This window comes from Sphaerodactylus townsendi, linkage group LG02 (genome assembly GCF_021028975.2).
Source record: "Sphaerodactylus townsendi isolate TG3544 linkage group LG02, MPM_Stown_v2.3, whole genome shotgun sequence".
Taxonomy (NCBI): Eukaryota; Metazoa; Chordata; class Lepidosauria; order Squamata; family Sphaerodactylidae; genus Sphaerodactylus; species Sphaerodactylus townsendi.
This window is the reverse complement of record NC_059426.1, coordinates 166,501,580-166,529,442: the sequence shown is the minus strand read 5'-3', so window position 1 is coordinate 166,529,442 and position 27,863 is coordinate 166,501,580. Positions and strand designations below refer to the sequence as shown.

Sequence of the window (27,863 nt, the reverse complement as noted above, 5' to 3'; positions counted from 1 at the left end):
GGAGATTGTCAGTCCCTTTGAGAGAAAGAGGGATATACATCCAAACTCCTCCTCCTCCTCCTCCTCCTCCTCATCTTCTTCTTCTTCTTCTTCTTCTTCTTCTTCTCCTCCTCCTCCTCCTCCTCCTTCTCCTTCTCCTTCTTCTCCTTCTCCTTCTTCTCCTTCTCCTTCTCCTTCTCCTCCTCCTTCTTCTCCTTTTCCTCCTCCTCCTCCTCCTCCTCCTCCTCCTCCTCCTCCTCTTCTACTTCTACTACTTCTTCTTCTACTCCTCCTCCTCCTCCTCCACCACCACCACCACCACCACTGGCTGGTTCTGTCAGCCCCACAAACACTGCCACCTCCAGCGCCTTGCATTGTCATTTTTCTAATTGCTGTTTCCCCCTCTCATCTTGTTCATCTTCTCCCAGTGGTGGTCACAGCTGCCTGCAGCCATGTTTGTGGGTTGTTTGGGAACTCTCCAGATGGTGACTGAGTTCTTGTGATGTGTATTTGGTCCCCTGGTTTGTTTCAGTTTTGGCCTTTTTATAAACCTCATTCGCTTCCTTTCCCCCCAAAACATTCCTGGATTTTTCTGCAAACCTGTGGATTACCCCAGATTTTTAGAACAATCCCCTCGATCTCAGAGACTAGGACACGGAGTAATGGATTCAAGGAGCAGGAAAAGAGATTCCACCTAAACATTAGGAAGAACTTTCTGACTGTCAGGGCTGTTCGACAGTGGAATTCACTGCCTTGGAAAGTGATGGAGTGTCCTTCTTTGGAGGTTTTTAAACAGAGGCTGGATGATCAAATGTCAGGAGCGCTTTGATTGTGTGTTCCTGCCTGGCAGGGGGTTGGACTCGATGGTCCTTGTTGGTCTCTTTCAACTCTATGATTCTATGATCTGAATATGGCCTTATTTTGTGGATGTTATGTTTTTGGTCACATTCAGGTGTAATGATACGGAAAACTTTCTTCCATGGAGTCAAAACATTGGCCCATCTCATTCAATATTGTCTACTGAAGATAGGCAATGATATTCCAAGGTTTCAGGGGAAAAGTACATGGAGAAGGGCTGTGGCTCACATCTTCGTATCCAGAAGGTTCCAAGTTCAATTCTCAGCATAGCTAGTCAAACAGGATTCAGGTGGTAGATGATGTAAAAGGGCTTTACCCCAAGAGCCACCATCAGTCAGCAGAGACGGCAGAAACCTTGATAATGGTCTGACTCCATATAAGACAGCTTCGTGTATTTGTGTAAAATCATATGCATTTCTGGCTCTCAGTTTTTTAGTGTGCATAGGAGCTGTACTTTTTCATTTCTTACTTCTTGATCTTGCTATTTACAATTTCTTTTTTCCTTGCCTGTGGATCGTTGCCAGAAAGTTAAATGTGTATATGAGTACACGCCTGATGCATATGATGAAGTGAGCTCTGGTCAGAATGTTAGTCTTTAAAAGAAGAAGAAGAAGAAGAGTTTGGATTTATATTCCCCCTTTCTCTCCTGTAGGAGACTCAAAGGGGCTGACAATCTCCTTGCCCTTCCCCCCTCACAACAAACACCCTGTGAGGTGGGTGGGGCTGAGAGAGCTCCGAGAAGCTGTGACTAGCCCAAGGTCACCCAGCTGGCGTGTGTGAGAGTGTACAGGCTAATATGAATTCCCCAGATAAGCCTCCACAGTTCAGGCGGCAGAGCTGGGAATCAAACCCGGTTCCTCCAGATTAGATACACGAGCTCTTAACCTCCTACGCCACTGCCATAAGACCTCCTTTTCCTTTGATTTGTTCTTGCATAATTGTTCTTCCCCTAAAAACAGTTCTTATTACCAGCAGCAAAATGCCAAGATGCCGTGGTTTAGAACGAAGCACTGGTGAATGATGTCGGTTTAACGGTACGGGATTTCCTTTCTTCCTCACTTAAAAAAAAAAAATCTTTTTTTTTTGTTCTAGATTCCACCAGCGTCTCAAGGTGGTCAGAAATGGGTGTCAAGATGGGCGAGCCTGGCAGATAGCTACACAGACTCAGGATCCGCTGCAGGACTTGGAGATGCCCAGCAGCCGGTGCCCGTCTCTCAGGCTGGCACTGGTATGTACTGCCACCGCTGCCGGTCTCACATTGCAGAGCGCCTCTGGTTTTGTGCCTTCTTTCTGTAGCTTTGCGTGCGGGTTGGTGTTTGTTACAGTGCTGTCTTTCCAGAAGAAACTGGCTCCATGCAGATGTCACGATGAACTGAGACTGAATGCGGATTTGTTGGAAACGGGACCGAACGTGGCTCGTTACCTGTGCTCATTTGCTTTCCTCCCACCTCTCTTTGCAAGGAGGGCTTCCTGCAACTTAGTCATTTGATCAACTGAGTTTTGGAATTCTGGTTTTTGGGCAGCAAACCAAGTCCTTTCTGCCCAGGTGCCCGCGTTCAGATGTCATGGAGAATCTGACCGTGATTAAGTTGGACCTCTGTGCAGAGGCGTAGCAGGGGGAAATGGCGCCTGGGGCAACACCTGCTCTGGGTGCCCCCCACCCCCTGTGCCCCACTTACCTTAGCCGGTGGTGATCCCGGGAAGCCTGCCGGGGCATGGCTCTACTCTTGGGATAGCACTGAATTTCTACAGGCAAAGAAAACTGTTGGGGTTCAGTTCACGGGTAAAGAGAAGCCATTGGCCAGGCTTTTTTCTCCCTTGTGTCTTCTTTCTCGCTTGGCCATTCTTCCCTGCTCCTTTCCTCCCAGCTGATAGAGGCCAAGAAAGAAAACTGGAGTTGATCGGAGACAGAAAAAAGCCCATCCAATTACTCCTTCCCTCAGATTTGACGTCAAGAGCCACCAGCTTTCCTTGCCTGTAGACAGGGATCCTTCAGACGTCTGGCAAGTATAGCCATTCTGCTTTTATGTATTGAGTACAAATGTGCTAGATTTGAGTCTAGTAGCGTCTTAGAGACCAACAAGATTTCCCAGGCATAGGCTTTCGACAGTCAACGCTGCCTTCATCAGGCACAGTGACGCTTTGACTCTTGAAAGCTTATATCCCAGAAATCTTGTTAGCCTGTAAGGTGCTACCGTACTCGAATCTGATTAGCCTGTAAGGTGCTACCGTACTCGAATCTGATTAGCCTGTAAGGTGCTACTGTACTCGAATCTGATTAGCCTGTAAGGGGCTACCATACTCTAATCTGGTTAGCCTGTAAGGTGCTACCATACTCGAATCTGGTTAGTCTGTAAGGTGCTACCATATTCAAATCTGGTTAGCCTGTAATGGGCTACCGTACTCAAATCTGGTTAGCCTGTAAGGTGCCACCATACTCGAATCTGGTTAGCCTGTAAGGTTCTACCGTACTCGAATCTGGTTAGCCTGTAAGGTGCTACTGTACTCGAATCTGGTTAGCCTGTAAGGTGCTACCGTACTTGAATCTGGTTCTTATATTGTTGACCAACGCTGCTACCCTCTGAAACCAAGTGTAAATGTACAGCTCTGAAGTGTAAATGAAGTCATGTCATGCTGCATTGTTGTATAAGATGTCTGTTTATTCATTCTTATTAGAGAGGGATTCCAGTCCTAAAATGGGAGAATCGGAGACCTCTGTGGCTTCACGGACGAGGCGCCTTCTTCCTCAACTCCCACCAGGTGACAACTCTGAAATTCCAACTCCATCCATTTTAATCTGCCCAGAATCCTTTTCTGATGTTCCCTCAAGAAATGCTACAAATGACCACAGGGCCGAGATCTATGTGGATCCTTCCAGTCTGCTGCTCCTTCAAGAAGATCTCGACCCCGACAGCCTTAGTGATGCCAGCAAATCTGATGACGGTTTCGGCCTGGAGAAAGGAAGGAAATGCCAAGACAAGCCGGAGCAAGTGAGGCCTGACCGCGGAAAATCTCAGAATCATCCGCCTGCTGTGCCCAAGCTTTCGAGTCTGAGAGCTTCGAGTGATCCGTTGTCCACTTCGTTTTACATCGGGGATGACGAGGAGGCGGGACTTCCTTCTAAGCTTCCCCCAAGCACCTTTCGTTCTCGAGCAGACAAAGAAGAGGCTGCTTTCCCATCTGCCAAGCCAACTGTTAAAGGCATCAACAACAGCTATGTTAGCTCAAACGGAAAAATGGTTGTTTCCATACACTCGGGTCTCCTTCTTCAAGAACAAGAAGCCACCGCAAAAGAGACCACATCTTTTGTCCGGCAGGAAAGTTTTACCAAAGAGAAGGCGAGCAGCAACGTTTCTCAAAACAGGCTACCCCATATCTCCAGCCACCCTCTGCTTAAAGATCTGGACGTTGTACGAGCAAACCGCATGGACTATAATCCAGACACTCACCTTCTTCTGAAAGACACTGAAACAGCTCTGGCCGCACTGGAAGCCAAATTGATCTGCCAAACCCAACAGCTTGATGCTCCAGAAGGTGCCCCGGGGCAGTTGGAAGACTCCTTATCTGGGGACTCTGACGTGGACACGGCAAGCACCGTGAGCTTGGTCAGTGGTAAGAACATCCCCACCCATCCACCAAAGTGTAAAGCTGGGACGCCCTCGCAAAAAGAGAAATCCTCGTCCGTTCCATCGATACAAGAGCAGAACGTTCAACCGAGCGCACGCGAAAGGCTTTCGGAGAAACGCAGGACCGTCCCGCCAGAGTCTGGAAACAAAAATGAAAACGCAAAACGCTTCCAAATTAAACGTAGCACAGGGACTGGAGGGTCTCAGGATTATACCGATGATGAACGCAGTAACAACCTCCCGTATTTGCCAGCAATCGAAAACGTCTCCTCTGATCAAGAACTGTCTGTCTCAAGGCCTCTGACCAGAAAGAAGCCTTTCTCGCAGCCCACCAAAGAAGAACAGAGCAAAGTCACTCCAACTGTGCAGAAGATTCAACAAGTTCTCACAAGGTCAAATAGTTTATCTACCCCAAGACCCACCAGAGAATACCGAAACTTCGGAACGCAAGCGATTGGGAAGATACCACCTCCAGCGAACAATATACCGAAGGAGAAGCGCCCGATTGCTGAAAGAAAAACTACCCGCCTCAGCAAGAAGGGACAGCAGCATCATCCAAACCACCAGTTGAGCCCAAGAAGCTCTCGAGGCTTGACATTCTCGCGATGCCGAGGAAACGGGCAGGATCTTTCAACGTCCCAAGTGATTCGGAGAGCGCTGCACCGAGACCGACCTTCTCTGGCCGCAGTGCGGAGTCATATTATGCCACCCGAAAGCCGCCTGTCTCGGAAGCCAGAAATGCTGCTAGGAAGACGGCGGCGGCGCTAGCTGCGTCAAAGCAGCCTTTTACCCGAACGCGCCCCAGCAGTATCAAATACTCCTCGTCTTCCAGTGAGTAAAAGTGTGAATGGGCGCGGCTTACTTTCTTCCACTTATAGTTCTGATTCCATGAATTTTCTGCCAAAGAATTCATAGTTAAGCTATCATAGAGCTGTAGAAGAATTGGTCCTCCCCTTCCAGTCACCACTGTTTCACAAATAACACAGATAAGCAGCAATAGGGAGGCTAGTAAAACTGTATGGCTGAGTAACATTGTGTACTTGTGTGTGTGTGTGCATCTAGAGTTTGCGGGAGTGGGCATCTTGATACCTTCCAGTTTGGCCTGGAGTTCTCTCAGAACTCTGCAAACTACAGAGATCAGTTGTCCTGAAGAACATGGCAGCTTTGGAGGGTAGATTTCTTGGCAACACATCTCTACTGAACTCCTGCCCTCCCAGGATTCTGCCTTCCTGAGGTTCCACCCCTAAATCTGCAGGAATTTCCCAAGCCAGAGTTGGGCTCCCTATTTGGCATCCCATTGTGCTGTGCTGATGTATCTCATTCAACCCACAAAAGGTGCCAGAGCTTGCGGTGACCCTGTTCTGATTTCCTACCCATTTGCACGGAACTGAAGATTGAAATGTAGACTACATGCTTGCAGAGCTGTACCCATATTGGGAAGTGGGAGGTGTTTGTCCAGAAAAATCCTGTGTCATGTTGTACATTCCTTTTACAGGGGCTGATACTTTTCTATTTAGCGCAGACACAGACAGAGTCTGCAACGTTCTTGTAGCTTGACGGGCCCTTAGAGGAAGAACTCAAGACTACAAAATCTCTTTTAACTTGTGGAGCATGTGGGCTGCCATGGGAAGTGGGATTGGTCATGAAATAATAGGAGGTTCCAAGCCAGGTATCCTCCTATGATGGAGGCAACTATTTCCAAATGGGTGCACCTTGAAGAAAATTCCTTCCTGGGATTTTTGTGAGATTGGGAACCTCCACAAAATGGTGGCCATGGGAGATGGAACCAATCACAACATAGTGGGAAGTTCCAAGCCAAGTGTCTTCTCATTATGAGGGCACCTAATGGGATCTCCCTAACAACCCTAAGATAATGTCTTCTGTGACTTTCTGAAATACCCCCTGGTTTGTTGAGGTAGAGAAAAGCCAAGGTTGGCTGTTTGCTCACGAGGCACCAGGGAAACATAACAACAGGCACATCACAATGCTCATTGGGGCATAACGCTGGAGATCCCTGGTTTAGCGCCTCACGAGGTTTAAGATCTGGGCTGGTGAAATGGCTTAAAATGAGCAGATGGCCCCCTTGGAATATGAGGGTTGGCAGAGTTGGGCCAGCGCAAACTTGAAGTTATTATTTATTTACTTATTTACTTATTTACTTATTCAACTTAATAACCCACCCACCCCCTAAGGCTCTGGGTGGTGTACAAACAGTGCATAACTACAGTACATAATAAATAAAACAAAATATACATGTGATATTAAAATCTTAAAAACACAGCAGCATTAACACAACCACCATTGGTTGATCACAATTCGTTGATGGCTTCCGGATCCTGCGCTGGGAGGGTACCGGCAATAATGGCAAAATAAAGATCTTCTACATTGGCAGTGCCGAAGATGGTACAACAAAGGGCACGGGGGCATCAGAGGGGGCAGGCAATCCGCGGCCGGCCTCCCCAAAGGCCCGGCGGAATAATTCAGTTTTACAGGCCCTGTGGAACTCACCAAGGTCCCGCAGGGCCCGAACAGCTGATAGAAGAGTGTTCCACCAGGCTGGGACCAGGGCCGTAAAGGCCCTGGCCCGGGTAGAGGCCAGCCGCAACATAGAGTGCCGGGGGATCACACCTCCCCTTATGAATTGTTGTTTGATTCTGCTGCCAAGAACCCTTTGCCAAGAGACCCTCCACCCCAACCTATCTCGTTTTATATTTTAAATGAATTGGTTTTGTCCTTCCATTCCTTTGCCAGAACAACTAACCATTTCAAGTGTATAATTAACCTCAGGATTCCTTAAGACTCGGTACATGGCTTAACCCTACTAATGCTCGAAGTCCTTTAGAAGGGTACTTTACTTGGTACTAAAGCCTCATAGACTGCGGTTCTTGGCTGGGCTTTATAGAACGGGTACGGGTGTTCGTAGTTTTCGGCCTTTGCTATCGACGTACACCTTAACGCCTTTTCTCTTGAGAAACAAGTCGGCAAACAGGTTAACAGAGATAAGATTAAATACAGCCTTGTTCTGTCAAAGTACCAGATAGTGTTTTGGGAATTGTTATCAAGTCACCGTCATCAGATTTGGATTCGGTCATTAGGAAAACATCTCTTGTGGCTTGGAAAAACCTCTGTTCCAGGGATCCAAAATGAGCGGGTTTTCTGCCTTGACTGGCTGTGACCAGAAACCACCTGCTTCTGTGGTAGAGCTTTGCCTGTTAACTTTCCTGCGAAATGCGACCTTGCAAATACTGGCAGGCCAACCGAGAAAGCTCACGGAGATAATTAAGGTTATCTGCACCGAGAGACTTGTTGAAAACAAACACCAGATGGAGCTGCTTTCTTGGTAAAGGTTTTCTTTCTTACTTGCTGGGCTTGTTTACACCGTCAGTTAGTCTGAGGTGCTGAGCGCTCGTTATTTCATTAACTTGCCTTAACTAGGGGGAATAAAATTAAATTCCCGTGACACCTTAAAAACCGACAACATTTATTTCAGTATCGATTTTTTGTGGATTGTGGGAGCAGCGGCGGCGTAGTGGTTAAGAGCAGGTGCACTCTAATCTGGAGAACCGGGTTTGATTCCCCGCTCTGCTGCTTGAGCTGTGGAGGCTTATCTGGGGAACTGGATTAGCCTGTGAACTCCAATACATGCCAACTGGGTGACCTTGGGCTAGTCACAGTTCTTCGGAGCTCTCTCAGCCCCACCCACCTCACAGGGTGTTTATTGTTGGGGGGAAGGGGAGAGGAGATTGTAAGCCCCTTTGAGTATCCTTATAAGAGGGGAGGAGGAGGAGGAGGAGTAGTTTTGGGTTTATATCCCCCTTTCTCTCCTGCAGGAGACTCAAGGGGGCTTACAACCTTTTTGCCCTTCCCCCCTCACAACAAACACCCTGTGAGGCGGGTGGGGCCGAGAGAGCTCCGAGAAGCTGTGACTAGCCCAAGCTCACCCAGCTGGCGTGCGTGGGAGTGCACAGGCTAATCTGAATTCCCCAGATAAGCCTCCACAGCTCAAGTGGCAGAGCAGGGAATCAAACCCAGTTCTCCAGGGAGGGAGATATAAGGGAGATATAAATCCAAAGGGAGATATAAATCCAAACTCCTCCTCCTCCTCCTCCTCCTCTTCTTCTTCTTCTTCCTCTTCTTCTTCTTCTTCTTCCTCTTCTTCCTCTTCTTCCTCTTCTTCCTCTTCTTCTTCTTCTTCTTCTTCTTCTTCTTCTTCTTCTTCTTCTTCTTACTTCATCCTATATGCTAGATTCGAGTCCCACAGCAGCCGAAAGACCAACAAGATTTTGGGGGTATGATCTTCACAGCCCCATCCAGATCAGGCGAGCAGGTGGAGACGACGCTTCTCCGGCGCTGCCCTATCCTCTCCAGAGGGCTTCCCTGTAACACAGGAAACCTGAAAAAGCTGTAAAAGCCCTGGCCTGTCTTGAAGCCAGTCCTGGCATCTGAGACCACCAACAAATCCCCCTCCGCAAAATGGAGGGGTCTCTGAACGGCCTTATCTCTGGTGCATGCACTGACCATCTATAGCTGCTCTGATTGCAGCATAGTGTACACGACATGCTAAGCCTGTGCAAAGCAGCACAGGAAAAGCTTGGTTTCAGCAGTGTCACATTTAAATCAGGCCTGCGACCAGCCAGCTAGGGAATAAGTCTGGAGGAGAGAGCCTTTTGTGGTCAGAAGCGCTCATAGATTCCCTACTTTCCCCCTGAGCGAGAGGACATCTTGTGGGTGGTTCCCGCTGTCCCACCGGGGAGACAGGAAATGACTTTTCCCCTCTTCCTGTTGGGAGGAACCACCCCTGAGAACTTACATGGGGGTGTCTGCTGCAAGATCCTTTCATGCCCCCCCCCCCCCCCCGATCCTCTGATTTGCTTTACAGTTTGAAACCCACAGGCTGAAGGTTATAACAGAACTAAATAGAGCACCTAGGATGTTCCTGAATGTGTAAACAAGCCAAGCATTTCTGCTCTCCTGGTCATCTCCGAGGGGTTACTTATCCGCATTTGTGAATGAAGCCATCTGGACGGAGAACGTGAGGGGAATCTAACCTTCTTAATTGTTTTCACTGGGGCCTTCTGTGCATAATGAGGAATTGGGACTGCATCATATGTTGCAAAATTCCGACAACAAAGCATGGCCCCTAGAGGAATTAATTAGAAGTCCACATGTGGCCCCTTGGGTGTAGGATTGTTGTAACATGAAGTGGGCCACAGCTGACTGTCTCACAAGCATTGTGTGGCACAACATTCAGTCATTCCCGCCTGTCGTGACTAGCTAATTTGTGCCAGGTAAAGGAGTAAATAAAAACCGCCATTCATATATATTTTCACAAAACATCTGCACTGCAAGCATGTTAAAATTCTTCTTACCCCTTCAGAGCCAGCATGGTGAGGTGGTTAAGAGCAGGGGACTCTAATCTGATGACCTTGATTTGTGTCCCTGCTCCTCCCCGTGAAGCCTCCTGGGTGACCTTGGGCTAGTCACAGTTCTCTCAGAACTCTCTCGGCCTCACCTACCTCACAAGGCGTCTGTTGTGGGGGGAGGAAGGGAAAAGGAGTTTGTAAGATGCTTTCTGATTTCTTTGAAAAAAGCACGGTATAAACCCAAACTCTTCTTTTAAAAAGTCTTCTTCTTGACTGAAGAATTCTGGAATACACATGGTGAAATGTTTCACGAGGAGCGAAAAACCTTGTGCAGTTTTCACCAACCAGAACTGACCCCGCCATATTGTTAGGTCTCTAAAAAAAAAGAAACAAAGCCTCACAGTCAACACAGGTTAACATTTCCCCCTCCTTAGGTCACCTGAAACAGCTTCTATTCGCATTTAAACAAAACCGGGAGACCCTAACCATGAATTCCCCTGGTATCTCACCTGCTGTGACCCACAGGCGATCCCACAATTTCCCCCTCAGCTTGAGGTCACTGGGTTGTCTGTGAAGGAATCAGGACAATTTTGGTCATAGGTATGTGTTGAAATATACCGTAAAAATGACTGTCTTGGGTCCCCCCGTGGTTAGGACACAAACTGTTTCTCTTGGTTCTCAGTCCCACTTTGTGGTTATGCACGGAAGGCTTCCGGCCCCCTTTTCCCCTGTCATTCTTGGGCTGGTTTGTATTGGCGTTTTGTTTCCTTCCCCTTCGAAGTCAACCTGAAAAGTCTTTTCTCCCCTTTTTCTCTTTCCTCTTCTCCCGCGCCACCCGAAACCAATTCATTTTTGTTTAATAAGCTTCGAGGCGGCGGCAGCAGGGCTCAGATTATACCTCTACTTCCGAGGAGGAGTATGGCTCAAACCACAGCTCTCCTAAACACAAACGCTCCCATACTTCAACAGCCACCCAGACGCCCAGGCCGCGAGGTGCCGGGCTGACCAAACAGAAGCGCAGCAGCAGCCGAGAAACCGAAGAGGAAGATTACGATGAACGGGACCCCTACAACTTCATCGCTCAGACGGCGGAGATTGCGGAAATAGCCAGGTGGGTTGGGGTCAGGGTGCCAATGCTGTGGAGGGCCATGGCTGCTACATTCCAGAGTGGTCACCCCTCCACTGTGGTCAGTGCCCTGGGGAGGGCAAACCCCCCCGAGCTGCCATGGACTGCTCCCCCCAGAAGATTCAGCTCCCCCCCCCCGGATAGGGCTGGAGCAGCAGTGGTGTAGGAGGTTAAGAGCTCGTGTATCTAATCTGGAGGAACCGGGTTTGATTCCCAGCTCTGCTGCCTGGGCTGTGGAGGCTTATCTGGGGGATTCAGATTAGCCTGTACACTCCCACACACGCCAGCTGGGTGACCTTGTTCTAGTCACAGCTTCTCGGAGCTCTCTCAGCCCCACCTACCTCACAGGGTGTTTGTTGTGAGGGGGGAAGGGCAAGGAGATTGTAAGCCCCTTTGAGTCTCCTGCAGGAGAGAAAGGGGGGGATATAAATCCAAACTCTTCTTCTTTAGCTCTAAAATGCAGCAGTAGAATGGGAAATATGTTAAATGACTAAAAGCAGATCTGCATGCAAACTGTGATGACAACAATTGGCATTATACGTCCGTTGTAATTTTTTACTGTAGTGGCAAAGATCACGACCCCTGTCAGTGTGTCCAGCTGTGTTGTCAGTGGGAACAGAGAAGGGATTGAATTTTTTAACCACCCTCCCCGCCACCATTTTTGCTAGCTGAAACTCGGCTGCCTTTATTGTTAGTATTTTGAAGGTGGAAAGCGATACTAAACTCCCCCCCCCCCCCAATTTTCCCTTTAAAATGCTAACAGCATGTTAGGAGAAAGTTGACCATGGGCCAGAAACTTTCCTCAGTCTTAAGTAGCGTTTTAGGGGTATTGAGAACCAGCAGGGTGTACTGGTTACAAGCAGAGGAGTGTCATCAGGAGGACTGGGTTTGGTTCCCACTCCTCCACGTGAGCAGCAGACTCTTATCTGGTGAACTGGATTTGTTTCCCCTCTTCTACACATGGAGCCTTCTGGGTGACCTTGGGCCAGTGCAATACAAAACAAAGCCTGAGACTGTATAAATGTCAATCATAAACAACACATTCTCGTTCAGTTTAATATAGAATTAGAACTCCCATTTTAATATTGTAAGCATTTTGAAATACATCGAGTGAGCATATAGTCCTATACATACACTGGATAACAGCAATAATTTGAGACCCATATCTTGTCATGCTACTGAGGAGGTAGATTTATACTGAACCAAATTACTGGCTGACAACAAGTCTCTACCATGAGAACATGATATTCAAACCGTGCACAATTCATTGAATATGATGTTCTCATGGTAGAGACTTGTTGTGTATACATTGGTTCAGAGAATCTCTCTCCCTTTTTGTGCATGAGTCTATGTGGGGTCTCAAATTATTGTTGTTGTTGTCCATTGCATGTATAACTTATATGTTCATTGATGTATTTTAAAATGTTTATATTAAAATGGAGTTTTTAATTCTGCATCAGAGCCAGACAGGGGATTTGTTGTTTATGATTGACCTTGGGCCAGTCACAGTTCTCTCAGAACTCTCCCTGCTCTACCCTCTTCACAAGATGCCTGTTGTGGGGAGAGGAAGGGGAGGAGTTTGTAAGCCACTTTGGGACAGTTGAGAAAAGCGGGGTATAAATCCAAAGGCTTTTATTCTTCTTGTGAAGCCATAATGGAGATAAGTAGAGAGCCATAGACACTGCCTGGAGTTTTGTTTTTTTTTGTTTTTGGAGGAAAAGCAAGATAAACATGTGATAGATAAGTATAAAGGCTACATTTTACTATTTCTTGTTCTAGAAAATTTCATCTTTGACCTGTATCTTGTTGCAATTACAGAAAACCCTTTGAGGTAGATGTACTGTGAGAGGTTGAAATGGTAAATTGCTGTTGAAGAAACCTGGTGACCATGTTATTGTGGTTAGCTGTTGTCTGAATTTGCTTCAGAGCAGTGCATCAGACTGTTTAAGGAAAGGCAGCTTTTGAGGTACTCTGGAGCGTTACGCAGAGCTTGGTGTTCTGTAAATATGTTCAGCTTAAGCAGCCTGTAATACTCAAATGATGGAAAAACAGGGTATAATGTAGAAGAAGAGGAGTTTGGATTTATACCCCACCTTTCTCTCCTGTAAGGTGGCTTACTCCTTTCCCTTCCTCTCCACACAACAGACACCTTGGCCCTTTCCGCATAGGCTAAATGAAGCGTCTCAGGGACGGCAAAAACGCCGTCCCTGGGAGAGCGTTCGCATAGCCGGCGTTGCTGCATTGCAGCAGCGCCGTCCTGCCTTTCCCCGGGTGGCGTGAAGCCGTCCCTGACAACCTCGCACATTGAGCGAGGTTTTTAAAAAACTGCATCTTCCTGGCAGCGCAGTGCGAAGTGCACCGCAGGGAAGCTACCCTTTCCCCCATCGCTCCCACTCACCTGCCTCTCCAGCATCGCTTTGGAGGACTGCAGGGACCCTCCCACGCTGTCCTCCGACCTCCAGGGGTTGGAGAGCAGCGCGGGAGGGTCCCTGCAGCCCTCCAAAGCGACGCTGGAGAAGCAGGTGAGTGGGGGAGGGCGACCGAGCAGAGGGCAACCATGCGGAACCGCCTCTCCAACTAGGGAGGGAGCCGGGACTGCTCGTGCGAGCAGTCCCCGCTGCTGCCGCCGTGCAAACAGGGCCCTTGTGAGGTATTTGGGGCTGAGAGAGTTCCAAAGAACTGTGACTAGCCCAAGGTCACCCAGCAGGAATGTAGGAGTGTGGAAACACATCTGGTTCACCTGATAAGCCACCGCCACTCAGGTGGAGGAGTGGGGAATCAAACCTGGTTCTCCAGATTATGCATCCACCTGCTCTTAACCACCACACCATGTTGGCTGTCTTTCAGTGAGACAAAGTAAGCTGTGTGTATAAGGAAAAAGCATGTTAAAGAGCACGTTCATTATAAAATGCATTCCGTGAAACATCAATTCTGTCTGAAGTGTTGAAGGTTTACTATTAAAGTTATGCATTACCTCACTCCCTGACATTTTGTGGTCGGTCCTGTCTCCTGCAGCAGCCGGCTTTTGGCTGCACCCACCTACTCTGTGTCAGAATTCCAAGGGTGCTCATGGGTCAAAAAGGTTGGGGACCCCTGGCTTATACCCTGGAAATCTTGTTGATCCTTAAGGCGCTACTGGACTCAAAGGCTCATTCCGCACATGCAGAATAATGCACTTTCAAACTGCTTTCAGTGCTCTTTAAAGCTGTGCAGAATAGCAAAATCCACTTGCAAACAGGTGTGGAAGTGGTTTGAAAACGCAATCTATTTTAGCGATGTCTTGGAAAAAGAGCTAAAAACTTGCATTTTGGAAAGCATTTCCATTTATGGAAATTGCTTTCGTAAAGGTTGAGGATCTTTTGCGGCCTCCAGTGTACCAATGCAATTCTGGGCTGTACCAATAGTACAGTGACAAGATCGAGAAATGTTATTGTACCTCTGTTCTGCATTGGTCAGACCTCACCTGGAAGATTGTGTACAGTTCTGGGCACCGCAGTTCAAGAAGGATATTGAAAAGCTGAAACAGGTTCAGAAGAGGGCAACAAAAATGGTAACAGGTCTGGAGTCCATTCCTTACAAAGAGTCTTAGCGAGCTGGGGATGTTCAGTCTGGAGAAGAAAAGGTTAAGGGGGGACATGATAGCCATGTTTCAGTATCTGAAGGGATGTCATGGTGAAGAGGGAGCAAGCTTGTTTTCTTTTCTGGAGCAGCAGTGGCGTATGAGGTTAAGAGCTCATGTATCTAATCTGGAGGAACCGGGTTTGATTCCCAGCTCTGCCGCCTGATCTGTGGAGGCTTATCTGGGGAATTCAGATTAGCCTGTACACTCCCACACACGCCAGCTGGGTGAGCTTGGGCTAGTCACAGCTTCTCGGAGCTCTCTCAGCCCCACCTACCTCACAGGGTGTTTGTTGTGAGGGGGAAAGGGCAAGGAGATTGTAAGCCCCTTTGAGTCTCCTGCAGGAGAGAAAGGGGGATATAAATCCAAACTCCTCTTCTTCTTCTTCTGCCTCAGAGACTAGGGCACGGAGTAATGGATTCAAGGTGCCAGAAAAGAAATTCCACCTAAACATTAGGAAGGACTTCCTAACAGTAAGGGCTGTTCGACAGTGGAATTCACTGCCTGGGAGAGTGGTGGAGTCTCCTTCTTTGGAGGTTTTTTAAGAAAGGCTGGATGGCCATCTGTTGGGAATGCTTTGATTGTGTGTTCCTGCATTACAGGGGATTGGACTTGATGGCCCTTATGGTCTCTTCCAACTCTATGATTCTGTGACCTCAAAGTAGAAAAAGCAGCTCGGCTTCCTAAAAAGAAACCTGTTCCATCAAGAGCGCTTTGGGTATTGCAGAAGCTAAAGCCAGATGCCTCCCCTTGGATCAGTATGGCTTTCGGCAGCAGAGAAGGCTCTATTGAAATTTCCAAGGAGGCCAGTCCATAATTGTAGTCTTGGCATTCTCCCCCGTTGAGGTCTGAATTAGCCGGGAGATGCTGCGCAGAATAGCAAGTAAGAGTTCAAAGGGAAATTATCCCTGCTTGTTGAGGCTGGACTTAATCGCGTAATTGAGATATTAGAATGCACTCCTCTAGCCCCAGACAAACCTAGCTTGTCGATTAGTCATGCTGTACCGAACGTTGCCAATTCTATCGTGTGCAGCGCTTGTGCTTCCAAGGAGACAGCTTTGGAATATTTTGGAAACCTTGTCGTTTTGTGTGTGTAAAAAAAAAAAACAGAAAAGAAAGAAGGAAAAAAGGGCTGCAAGCTACTAACTAGGTAGTTTAATCAAATGAAGCGTGAATCGATTCTCTGGTTGCGCCAGTGTTGGTTGGGGAACTGAAATATTCAAGTGTACTTTCCCAAGCAGGGTTGAGAGATGAATAAACCCCAAAGAATAAACCCCAAAGAGAGTCCCCAAAGTTTCAAAAAAAGACATCTTAAAGGTTTCATTCAGCACAAAAGCAGCGGCAAAGGAAAAGAGATATACTTCATTTCCTTGTTGTATTATAGGATTCAAACTGCCTTAAAGACGCCAGTTAATATACAGATCATAATGAGAATGAGGTACCATTCCTCCAGGAGGGATAGCAAAGGCAAAGTGGAATTTGAGCAATTCAAGAACAATAAGAACATAAGAGGAACCCAGCCTGCTGGATCCGGACCAAGGAGTCCGATCTGAGGTCGAAAGCATTCTGCTACTTCCATCACCGGAAATTATTTTCCAAAAGGTGCCTTTAAAAGGAACTCGCATTACCGGGATGTAGAAGCAATGAGAAAGCCTTCTGCTGCTGCTGCTCCTGGGAAAAGCACCTGGTCTTATACAAGAGCTTACATTGCCATCTCAGATCGCGGAGGATCCAGATTGGTAGCCATGGATGGGCTTCTCCTCCAGAAATCTGTCCAAGAAGCCCTTTTAAAGCTATCATCCAGGTTGAGTGGTCATCACCACCTCATAATGGCAGCATATTCCAAACACCAATCACACGTTGCGTGAAGAAGTGTTTCCTTTTATTAGTCCTAATTCTTCCCCCCAGCATTTTCAATGAATGCCCCCTGGTTCTAGTATTGTGAGAAAGAGAGAAAAATTTCTCTCTGTCAACATTTTCTACCCCATGCATAATTTTGTAGACTTCAATCATATCCCCCCTCAGACATCTCCTCTCCAAACTAATGAGTCCCATTCTTGAAAGGTTTTTAATATTTACACTGAGCTTGGTTGATGTGCGGTCTCGTGTTTTTTAAACGATTTTCACTCTCTTCCTCCAGATTAAGCCAGACTTTGGTGAAGGACGTCGCAATCCTCGCTCGAGAGATTCATGACGTTGCTGGAGACGGAGATTCCCAGAGCTCCTCAGGGCCCAGCACGTCCCTCAGTTCTGTACCAAACTTGCGAGAAAACACCATACTATAGCATCGAAAACCTTGAAGAATTGAGACGGCTACGGATTAAGATTTGTCGCCACGAAGCAATACAGAAAACGGTAAAACGAAGGCTCTCCTAGCACAGTTGCATCTTTTTTAGGACTTAGAAGGACATAATTCTGCTTCAGGTTATTGGCAAAGAGACTCTTGTTATTTTCCTTTACCTTCCCCATTTTCTGGATTTTGACGTATTTACATGAGGGAATATAATAAACAACATGGCTTTCTCAGCAGGGAAACCCACATAACACCTTTGGTACATTCTCAAGCACCCTTCACTTACGGTTATTCCCCTTGACTAAAAATTATTCGTTCTTACTTGAGCAGTGAAACACCGGAAGAGCTAGACAGTCCAAATGTGCTTGCAAGCTTCCTCTTAATGGGTTAATTTTTTTAAGTTCTGCCCCCACATCTTCTTTCAGTTCCCTTTTCAGGGAGCTCCTAAAAGGTGCTCAGAGTCAGAATCAGAGAGTTGGAAGGGGCCATACAGGATCACCGTAGAGCACCCTAGACAGGTGTTTGCCCACCCACTGCTTAAAGACTACCTGTGACGGAAAGCTCATCACCTCTCTAGGTAGCTGATTCCACTGTTCCACAATTTTAGAAGAGGCAGCATAGTGGCGAAAGTGATGGTGCGAGCTTAGGTGCACTTTCAATCCTGGAGGGCACCAGAGTTTTGATTTCCCACTTTGCTGCCGGAAGCTGTGGAATTTGATCTGATGAAACTATAAAGATTAAACTTGTGCACTCCAACACATGCCCTGCTGAAGTGACCCCAACGGAAGAACGAGTCACGATTCTTCGGAACTCTCTCAATACCACCCACCTCACAGGGTGTTTGTTGTGTGGGGGGGAAGGGAAATGAGATTGTAAGCCCCTTTGAGTCTCCTTACAGGAGAGAAAGGGGGGATATGAATCCAAACTCGTATTCTTCTTTTTCTTTAACTGGAAAATTTTCCCTCTGATATCCAGTCTGAATAATTCTCCCGCACATTGAAAATTTAAACCTGGACATATTTCCAGAATCCGTTGACCTGGTTCGAAATCATTATCTTGGCTTCCGGAGTTGATAAAAGCGAATTTTAACCTACCCTACTTCACCCCAATCACTGGCCAACTTTTTCTTGGAAACCATGACTTCCTTGTGTCTGTCACACGCCTCCCAATAACCAGACTCACGGTTGCAAACATCAGGTTTATTGCATCGGAGTAGCGAACAGCTACACTCAGAAGTTTTTGCCAAATCTAACATATTTTCTACAAAGCAGCAGCCTATTTTCCCTCTAGAGAGCCAGCATGGTGCAGTGGTTAAGAGCAGGTGCGCTCTAATCTGGAGAATCGGGTTAGATTCCCCGCTCTGCCACTGGAATTGTGGAGGCTTATCTGGTGAACCAGATTAGCTTGTGCACCCCAACTCATGCCAGCTGGGTGACCATGGGCTAGTTACAGTTCTTCGGAGCTTTCCCCCTCTCTCCCTCCCTCCCTCCCTTCCCTGTAAGGGTTTTCCCCGAAAGTGAAAGCATTCACAGACCGTGCAGCTTCTCCAGGGCAGAAAACCTGATAAGGAGCAAGTGGCATTTGGCTGGCCTGAGAAACTGTTAACAACCATCCTTAAACAAAGCAAGCATAAGCCCGAGCAAAGGATTCCCCGGTGTCATGGTCTCCCTGGTAACCCATGACAAGACTCAGGGAGGGGGGGGCTTGACAGACTTCCTCATTAACTCTCCACGTTCATTCATTCTGCAAGCTCATTTGTGCCCCCTTAGAATTGCTACTCTTACGCCTTCAAGTCTAGATGGTAGTAGAAGTTAGTTCCTTCCAGGTGGACAGCTTTGACTGTTGCAACGCCCTTGGTACACCTCTGCTCACCATATTTGAAAATGTGGATGATAGGTCTTGTGTAATCAAGTTCTCTTTAGCCTGGGCGTGCCTTCCAACAGTGAGGCTCTCCACCTTATGTTGACGTTTGCTGTTCTTAAAAAGTATTAGGAAAGGCCATCGCTGCTTTCTGTGGGACAGGGATATCCCAAGATTTACCGAGTGATACCACAAGTCCAGTGCCTTGACTCCAAACCTCCAAAGGCAAGAGAGCCAGTGTGGTGTTCTGATTAGTGTCTCAGATTCAAGTTTGGGAGTTGGCAATTCGGCATGGCTGAAATGCCAAAACAGCCGAATCGGGCCTGATTCAGAAAATTCGGCTTGTATTTGGGCCGAATTCAAGCGTTCCCGAATGCAACCCGAACCAAATCCATTTGAATGCCTGAATCCAAATTGCAATTCTGGTGTTCAAATAGATTCGGGGGTGTTTAAAGGGAGCCTAGTGGGTTCCTTTAAATTCACCCCCCCCCCAATCCATGCTGAAGGGGGTGGATTTAAAGAGACCCTCTGGGCTCCCTTTAAAAATGTAGGAAGTGTTCTTTTTTTGGCGTGGATTGGGGCGCCGGATTTAAAGGGAGCTGAATCAAGCCACATCCGAATTTTCCCGAATTTCTTCTGTATTGCTCAAGCTTATTCCAGATTTAGCACCCTGCCATGCAGATTGCTAGGTGGCCCTGGGAGGATAACAAAGAATAACAAAGTTGTTGTGAGAATAAAATCTGGATGGGAGAACAGCACCCAGGCTGCACTGAACACCTTGGAGAAAGGGTGGGATACAAAATGAGAAAGATAGAGAAGAGGTTAGCCAATTGATCCTGTGTCATCCTTTTACGCACAAACTAGCCATATCATCACTTCAGTGAGCCGTCCCGAACTCCAGAAACAAAACCTCTTTTCTAATTCTTTCAGCTGGTTGTACCAAGCTCAGTAAAGTTAGGCAGGGTCATCGTTTGCCGGGTTCGAATTAAATCGTGGATAATGTTAGAATTAAATCACTCGCCTGCAGATCTTGTTGTTTCGAGCTGCCCGATAACAATTCTCCCTCTTGCCTCACAGTTTCAGCTGGACTTTTTGTTGCCTGTAAGTAAAATATTGATATGCACACACCCCTTTCCCAGAAATAGATTGATTAGTATAGAGATATAGAGTCTTTTTGTGTGCGTATGTGTGCTTCGCTTGGTGCTTTGTAATACGTGCAGCTTCCCCCACACTGAAACTAAAGACTTGGGTTTTGAAACTGAACCTAAAAGCTACATTTTTAAACATGCTTTCTCATCCCAAACTGCTTTATTTAGAGGCAGTCTAATTTTTCTGCTGACTAATATTGTTTTGTTCCTACCAGTGGAGATTCCTTTTTTTCTGGAATGGCTATAGAGAAAATAAGATTATTTTTTAAAAAATGAGAGCACACATTACAATAAAATGGGTTCAGATTCAGTCACAAAAAGTAGCTAAAATATATTAAAAGCTGCATCGGTCTGTCATTGGCAGGTATAGCTTGTGTAGTGATTTCTGTGAGTTGTGTGTGCCATGACATCCCTTCCAGGAAAAACTGGAAGTGACATTATGTTGCTCTAGGAATCGGTGGGAACACTATGGTAAAGTTTCTGGTGCTTCCTAGAATTATGTGGCGTCATTTTCAGGTTTTCCTCAGAAATGACATCACACTGTGCGCAGTACCAGGGGTTTTTTTAATCGTGCTTCTACTCGGAGTGGCAGAGGGCAACACAGGGTGTTGATGGGAGTCCCGCAGCTGTGGGATTTATGCTTCCACTAGAGGGCATCAGGAGATGGCAGTAAAGACTGTAAAGCTGCTGGATCTGCCGCATTATTATTAGACAAACCGAGATTACCAGAACCCAGTTATGACAAAATGGTGTAATGCATCCTTGCATCCATAATAGATTTAACTATTCGGTCCACTCAGTAACACTACACTTACAAAGATGAAAGCTTTAGGAACTGGCGTTAGTGTCTCAAGAACCGAAGCGTGGTATAGTGGTTAAGAGCAAGTGGATTCTAATCTGGAGAACCGGGTTTGATTCCCCACTCCTCCACCTGAGTGGCAGAGATTTATCTGGTGAACACACCTCCTCCTCCTCCTCCTCCTCCTCCTCCTCCTTCTTCTTCTTCACCTCCTGCTATCCTCCAGTAAAAATGCCAAATTCCTTTCCCCAAATTCCATTCCCCCTTCACTGGTAGGAGCCCATTGGCTGGGAGGTAGCAAGCTCTACGGTACTGCCAGTCCAAGTTCGGCTCACAGCCTGGAACATGAGTACGGCCAGAGGAAGTCAGTTTCAGGTTGCATGTTCAAGGTTGACTCAGCCTTCCATCCTTTTGAGGTTGGTAAAATGAACACCCAGCTTGCTGCTGATGAAGTGTAGACGACTGGGGAAGGCCCTGGCAAACCACCCTGTAAACATTGTCTGCCTAGTAAACATTGTGATGTGACTTAATTCCATGGGTCAGCAATGACCTGATGCTTGCACCGTCACCTTTTTACCTCCCACTGACACTCTGTGGTCGTAGCTGAAGTCTTCTCAGTGAACCACCACACCAGCCATGACTGGTCTTAAGGATCAGCAACTGGAGACCCCACAGTCAAAAATGGTCTCTGAAGACTGTCAACTTTCCCCTCCCCATTGCCAGCTGGTGAGGAAGATAGATATGTGAAGGCTGCCTGCGATCTTAGATCTGCATATCTGCGGGGCCACCTCTCCTCTTATTGCCCTCAAAGACCCCCTCTGGTCTGCCGGGGGGGATTTGTTGGTGGTCCCAGGCTCCAGGGATGTTTGGCTGGCTATGACATAGACCAGAGGCTTTTTTGCCCCGAATCCCCTGGCTGGCCATAGTGGAACAGCTATACCTGATGACATCCAGGCCCTGCAGAGTCTATGCTCCAGTTCCGCATGAGATGTAAAAGGGAACTTCATTCCGCCGGGCCTTCTCCTGTCAGACCCAGCCGAAACCCCTTTCCTTAGTATCATTCATGTTCCCTTCTGGATGCGATGTACACATCTGGTTTTATATTTGCATGCCCCCTCATAGGTTTTATGCTATGTTCTTTATTGTGACTTGTTTTAAAGTCTTTTAACCTATATATTTTTGTACTATTTATTATACTATATATTGGAAGCTGCCCTGAGTTCTCTGGGAGATTTGGCGGGTTACAAATGAAACAAAATAAATAAGGTGGTAGTGGTTCTGACAGTGGGATTTTCTAGCAGTCTGCTTTAGGGGCTGGGAAACGATGCCCCCTCCCCCCCCCCCCCGGCATACAGTCCATTTCTATACTCAGGCGGGACTTGTGATCTACAGACTTAACCCCCGCAAATGAGATGCACATGTGGACATTTTTGCACATGTGAAGCCCCCCCTCTGGGAAATAATGATAATAGCATTACGCTACAAGAGCTACATACGTGCTGCTACTAAATTAAAATGTCAGCAGTCTTTACCATTTGGATCCATATTGTATTCTGTAGCAGGAGGAGCCAAAGTGTAATTCCATTTGTCTTCACTGCAATCATGGTTGAGAACAATATCCTGATACTAAGATTCTGATATCCATACTCAAAAATAAACCACGATCAGTAATGGTTGGCCCAACATTTTGCATGTGGGTATGCGAGGGGCTGCAGCTCGTTCCCACGGCACGTGGTTTGCATGCGGAAGATGGCAGTTTCTCTCCCCAACATCTCCAGTTAACAAAGTACTCGTTGGGAGAGACCTCTGTTAGAACATATTCTGAATAACCAAAGGAAATACTTCCTTACACAATGAGTGATTAAAAGGTGGATTCACTTCCAGAGGATGTAGTGGTGACCACAGGTGTAAATGGCTTTGACAAATGCATGGAGGACAGGTGGCTACCTGGCATGGTGACTAAAGAGAAACTCCATATTCAGAGGCAGTAGGCCTCTGAATACCAGCTCTATGAGTCAACATCAGGGGAGGGCCTGGCCTCCTGTGCCCTGTTGTTGCCCCCCCCCCCAGTTGGCCACTGTGTGAAACAGGATGCTGGACTACAGTGGCGTAGCTCCAAGGGGACGTGGGGGCACGATGCACTGGAGCGCGCGATCGCAATGAAGGCGTGGCGTGGCTGAGGAATTAATCCTGTGGAGTGGGGCACAGGACGCGCAATTACGCACCGGGTGCTTTTCCCCCTTGCTACACCTCTGCTGGACTAGATGGACCATTGGTCTGAATTAGCAGGGCTGTTCTTATGTCTCTGAAGAGCCACTAACAGGGTAGAAGATATCAGGGTAAGTGGACTGAAGGCCTGTCTTGCTGTCAAGCAATTTAATGTGAGGTGTTGGAATTTTGCACAGTTGTGTTGTGGCATCTTTGGTTGGAATGTGGCCTTTTTGAACACGCTGTCCTGTACGTTTGCCTCTCGGTTTGTCTGTGGCCTCTGTGACTGCGTGTGCGGATGCTGTTGATCTCGTGGCCGGCACTGATCTCTTTCTTGTTTTCCTTCCTATGTTTTTTTTAAATGCAGATTTCTCATACATCTTTGCGAGCAGCAATTCCATCTCAGGTGCATTTTCCACCCCATTACTATTCCTTTCCCAACAAGGCATTGTTTTTTTAAAGTTGATTTTTGCCACATCATATGAATCAGTTTCAAGTTAAAAATATAATTGACTTCCTTTTTTAAGTGTTGCTGATTTCTATAATATTTTCTCCTTTGTTGTCTTCCCTTTTCCTTCTGTTTCTTTCTCTTTTTTTGCTAAATTTTAGAATTAGATGCATACATTTTTTCTGACCTCTTTATGTTATACAGAGTTCAAAAAAGATAGATGTGTAGGGTGAATCTGGAGATTTGAAAATGTCTTCCCACAATTGACTTCATCATGGGCCTCTACTTATTTGATAGAACGACAGACGTGAGAGCCAGCATGGTGTAGTGGTTAAGTATGGTAGACTCTGGAGATCTGATCTGGAGAACCAGGTTTGATTCCCCACTCCTCCACATGAGTGGCAGACTCTTATCTGGTAAACTGAATTTGTTTACTCATTCTTACACATGAAGCCTGCTGGGTGATTTTAGATCAGTTATAGTTTTCTCAGCATTCTCGCAGTCGCACCTTCCTCACAAGGTGTCTGTTGTGTGGAGAGGAAGGTAAGATGCCTTGAGTCTCCTCACATAAAATAAAGAAGAGGAGGAGTTTGGATTTATATCCCCCATCTCTCCAGCAGAAGACTCAAAGGGGCTTACAATCTCCTTCCCTTCCCCCCCCCCCCAAAAAAACAACAAACACCCTGTCAGGTGGGTGGGGCTGAAAAAGCTCCGAAGAACTGTGATTAGCCCAAGGTCACCCAGCTGACATGTGCTGGAGTGCACAAGCTAATCTGGTTCACCAGATAAGCCTCCACAGCTTGTGGCAGTGGGGAATCAAACCCGGTTCTCCAGATTATAGTGCACCTGCTCTTAACCACTACACCACGCTGGCTTTGAGGTCAGAAAGGCAGTTCTTCTTCTTCTGTGTATACAGACCCTTATGCACCCATGCTAAATATGTTAAGTCTCTGATTGTGAAGAGCAAAAAATGAACACAATGTACATGGAATGGGAAAGACACAACTCTGACTGCTCATCATGATGACTTTACCCAGTTTGCAGCATGAATGCATAGAACTAATGAAAGCAAAAGAAAGGGCAGTACAGGAAAGTATCAGTTCATTGAACGGTGGTGGCAAGCACCATCCAGTCACACCCAATTTATGGCAACCCCGTAGATTTTTCAAGGCAAGAGACAAACAGGTGGTTTGCCATTGCCTGCCTCTTTGCAACAATCTTGAACTTCCTTGGTGGCTTCCCATCCTCTTACTAGCAGGGGGGCCCAACCCTTTCAAGTTCTGAGTTCTGTTAAGATTGGACCATCCAGGTCTGGGCACAGTTAATTGCATAGCTGGCTTTATAGAAAGTGGTGTGCCCCATTGGAAATATTTAATATAGTGTTTTAATTGAAAGAACCAGACTGTTGGGAAAAGTCTTTGAGGAAGGACTAAGCAGTTCCCTAGACAGAAGAGTAGACAGAGAAAGGAGAAGAGAGAAGAGTAGACAGAGAAAGGAGAAGAGTAGACAGAGAAAGGAGAAGAGTTGCTGCTAGGGAGCAAATGTTGCATCTGCCCATTCATTTCCCCCTGCATTTTGTTCTTGCAAATACTGTCTGGTCATCTCGTCGTTATGTCTTTTCAAGCTGGTGCAGCACATACCGGAAGCAAGTCTGAACTACCAGAAGGTGCCTCCTGGGTCAACGGGATTCAATGATTTCGACCAAAATATGAACGATAGCCGGGAAGAGGATCTCACCAGAAGGACAAGGATGAGGAACAGAGATGAGGCAAGTTCCATCTCCCTTAGACAATGATTAAGCAGACAGAACTTCTGCCTAGCTGAGCTACTTGACGGTTGTCTGGGCAATGATTTCCTGCCTGTGCTTTGCAAACCTCACCATCCTTCCTGCTTAGTATGCACAGAGGTTCCTTTCAAAGCTAATTTTTAGATAGCCGAAGGAAGGGGTTTTCCTGACATATGCCATCTGAACATAAAAACATAAGAAAGAGCCTGCTGGATCAGACCAGAGTCCACCTAGTCCAGCACTCTGCTACTCGCAGTGGCCCACCAGATACCTTTGGGAGCTCACGTGCAGGAGGTGAAAGCAATGGCCTTCTGCTGCTGCTGCTGCTCCTGAGCACCTGGTCTGCTGAGGCATCTGCAATCTGAGATCAAGGAGGGTCAAGATTGGTAGCCAGAGATCGACTTCTCCATAAATCTGTCCATCTTGGAAGGCCACGGCCAGTCACAGGTTTCAGAACTATATTGACCCAAGGAAGAGGTAATTTCACCCTCTTACCCCTCTTCACTGCAGACCCACATAACTATTTTGCCATATGGATCCAGCAATCCCCAAATCAACTTTTCCAGGACCTGAGGGGGCTGCTGGGGAAGTCTTAGGTCTCTGACCTTGGACCAATATAACAGACTCTGGATGCTTGGTCAGGATCATTTATTGAAGGCTACAAGTTCCTAGCTAGAGAAAGCCAGTTCTGGCTTTTCTAGCTTGTTCTATCTCTACTCAAACCCCCCTCCTGTTTTCCCAACAAAAGTGTGCAGAGTTGTTCGAAAGAGGCCTAAGCGCCTCAAGGACATGAGAGAGAAAGATAGGCCACCTGCTAAGCCTCCCCGCTGAGGTTCAATGGACATCCTGTTGTCCGAAGTTGGAAAGCTTCTCAGGGTCATGCCTGCTTTGGTGTGAAGCTGTAAACACAGAGGCATAGCTGGACCAAAAGCCTAAGCCCGTTCTTGAGTCTGTATTTTCCGCCCCTACATGTCCCCTCCTGCAGCTCGCGGCGCCCCCACTTCCTACACTTATCTTAGTTCCTTTCCTGTTCCTAGAACTTTTTCAGGCTGAAAAAAAGGCCTATTCACAGTTCAGGCTTAAAAATGGCCTGATGGGAACTATACTTCCCAGGAGACCTTGTGAGCCCCAAGGTCTCCTGGGAACTGTAGTTCCTCAGGCCGTTTTTATCCTGTAGCCAATGAACAGACGTACCAGCCTGAAAAGACTAGGAAAAAAAAAAAAAAAAAATATCGCTGTAAAGGAGAGGTAAAGAAGGCACCATCGTAAAACTCGCATGGTATGCGCAGTTGCACGAAACCCACCCCCTGTCCTTATTGAAAGCTCCGCCGCTGTGGAAACATCAAGGAGAAAGTTATAGGGAGGAAAGAGAGCGCCCCTTACACATATCAATCAGCATACATATCAATCAGAGCAGACATTAAAGAGAATACATTTGAATACCCAGAACCGCTCAGGCTTTGGTCCTGGCAGGAAGGGAGGGGAAACTGGAGAAGATTCACAGTCGATGGATGAGCCCATTGTTGGACCCAGCCCACTTCCTTGTAGGTCTGCTCTTTCCACCACTCCGACGAGAACTACTCTGCGGCTTCTTTAGATTTTCTTTTCAAAAGGATGAAAAAGACTGGGGGGGTGGGGCGGCGATGACAAAAAAAGCATTGCTGTGTGAAGTTTTTACAGTCGTTGAGGGGGCAAAAGAAAGCATGGCTGTGCAATGGCGATGTGGCTTGTAAGCCATTGTACTGGCTTATAGTGTGACTTGTAAAGACAATGTGATATGTAGTGGTTAAGAGCAGATGGACTCTAATCTGGAGAACCAGGTTTGATTCCTGCTCCTCCACATGAAGCCTACTGGGTGATTTTAGGCCAGTCACAGTTCGGTCTGAACTCTCAGCCCCACCTTCCTTATAAGATGTTGTGGTGAGGAGAGGAAGGGAAAGGAGTTTGTAAGTCACTTTGAGACTCCCTATAGGAGAGAGAAGCGGGGTATAAATCCAAATTATTCTTTTCTTCTTTCTGAACATGGCTAGGATCCCTCTATAAAGGCAGAGTTTCCCATACGATCCTTTAGACTAGTGTCCTGGGGAAACTGCACCTGGGGCACGCGTGCACCCTATGCCCCTTCCACGCCCTCGCCCTGCCCTGGAATGTCCCCGGAATGTCCCAAAACACTTTCCCTCCCCCAGAACACACTTGCCACACCCCCACAGGGGCACGCACCCAGTACATCACGCACCCCATACCCCCTTGGCACTATTCCACTGCCGAGTGCCCAAACTGGGGCGACAGCTCGCATGCCCACAAAGAGGGCTCTGAGTGCCACCTCTGGCACCTGTGCCATAGGTTCGCCACCACTGCACTAGATGGTATCAGGGCAAGTTTTCACATTAGCAATGACATACTACATGGAAAAAAATGATCCACTCCACTCTGTTACTCACACGAACCTACCTATGCTTCAGCCAGAATCTCACAAATAGTCCTCCAGTTGCAAGGAATGTAAATCCCGTTGTAACATTTCAGATAAACTCTGACTTCTGCTAAAGCAAATGCTGCCTTTACGATGTGCATGTTCTGATTTGTTACGTTTCAGGTAATCTTCGATAACCTGATGCTCAACCCCGTATCCCAGTTGTCACACACCATCCGTGAAAACACAGAAAACCTGGCTGAGAAAATGAAGTGAGTCGATCACCTTTTACCTGAATTTGTACTGCAGCGGCATAACATAGCCTTATATGAGAGTCCTG

At 47.1% G+C, this 27,863-nt stretch overlaps 2 protein-coding genes across 2 annotated transcripts in view; both read left to right on the top strand.

Moving 5' to 3' along the window:
- The window catches only part of LOC125426857 (SERTA domain-containing protein 2-like), a 751,974-nt gene that overhangs the window by 525,374 nt on the left and 198,737 nt on the right, over positions 1-27,863 (top strand). The gene's annotated exons all lie outside the window — the stretch shown is intronic.
- CEP170B (centrosomal protein 170B) overlaps positions 1-27,863 on the top strand; it is a 112,437-nt gene that overhangs the window by 75,359 nt on the left and 9,215 nt on the right. Inside the window, exons 12-19 of the mRNA XM_048484648.1 lie at positions 1,930-2,065; positions 3,514-4,937; positions 4,997-5,294; positions 10,691-10,937; positions 16,712-16,849; positions 18,946-18,961; positions 24,952-25,095; positions 27,707-27,795. Of these exons, the coding sequence (XP_048340605.1) occupies positions 1,930-2,065; positions 3,514-4,937; positions 4,997-5,294; positions 10,691-10,937; positions 16,712-16,849; positions 18,946-18,961; positions 24,952-25,095; positions 27,707-27,795 (2,492 nt within the window). The remainder of the gene's footprint in view (positions 1-1,929; positions 2,066-3,513; positions 4,938-4,996; positions 5,295-10,690; positions 10,938-16,711; positions 16,850-18,945; positions 18,962-24,951; positions 25,096-27,706; positions 27,796-27,863) is intronic.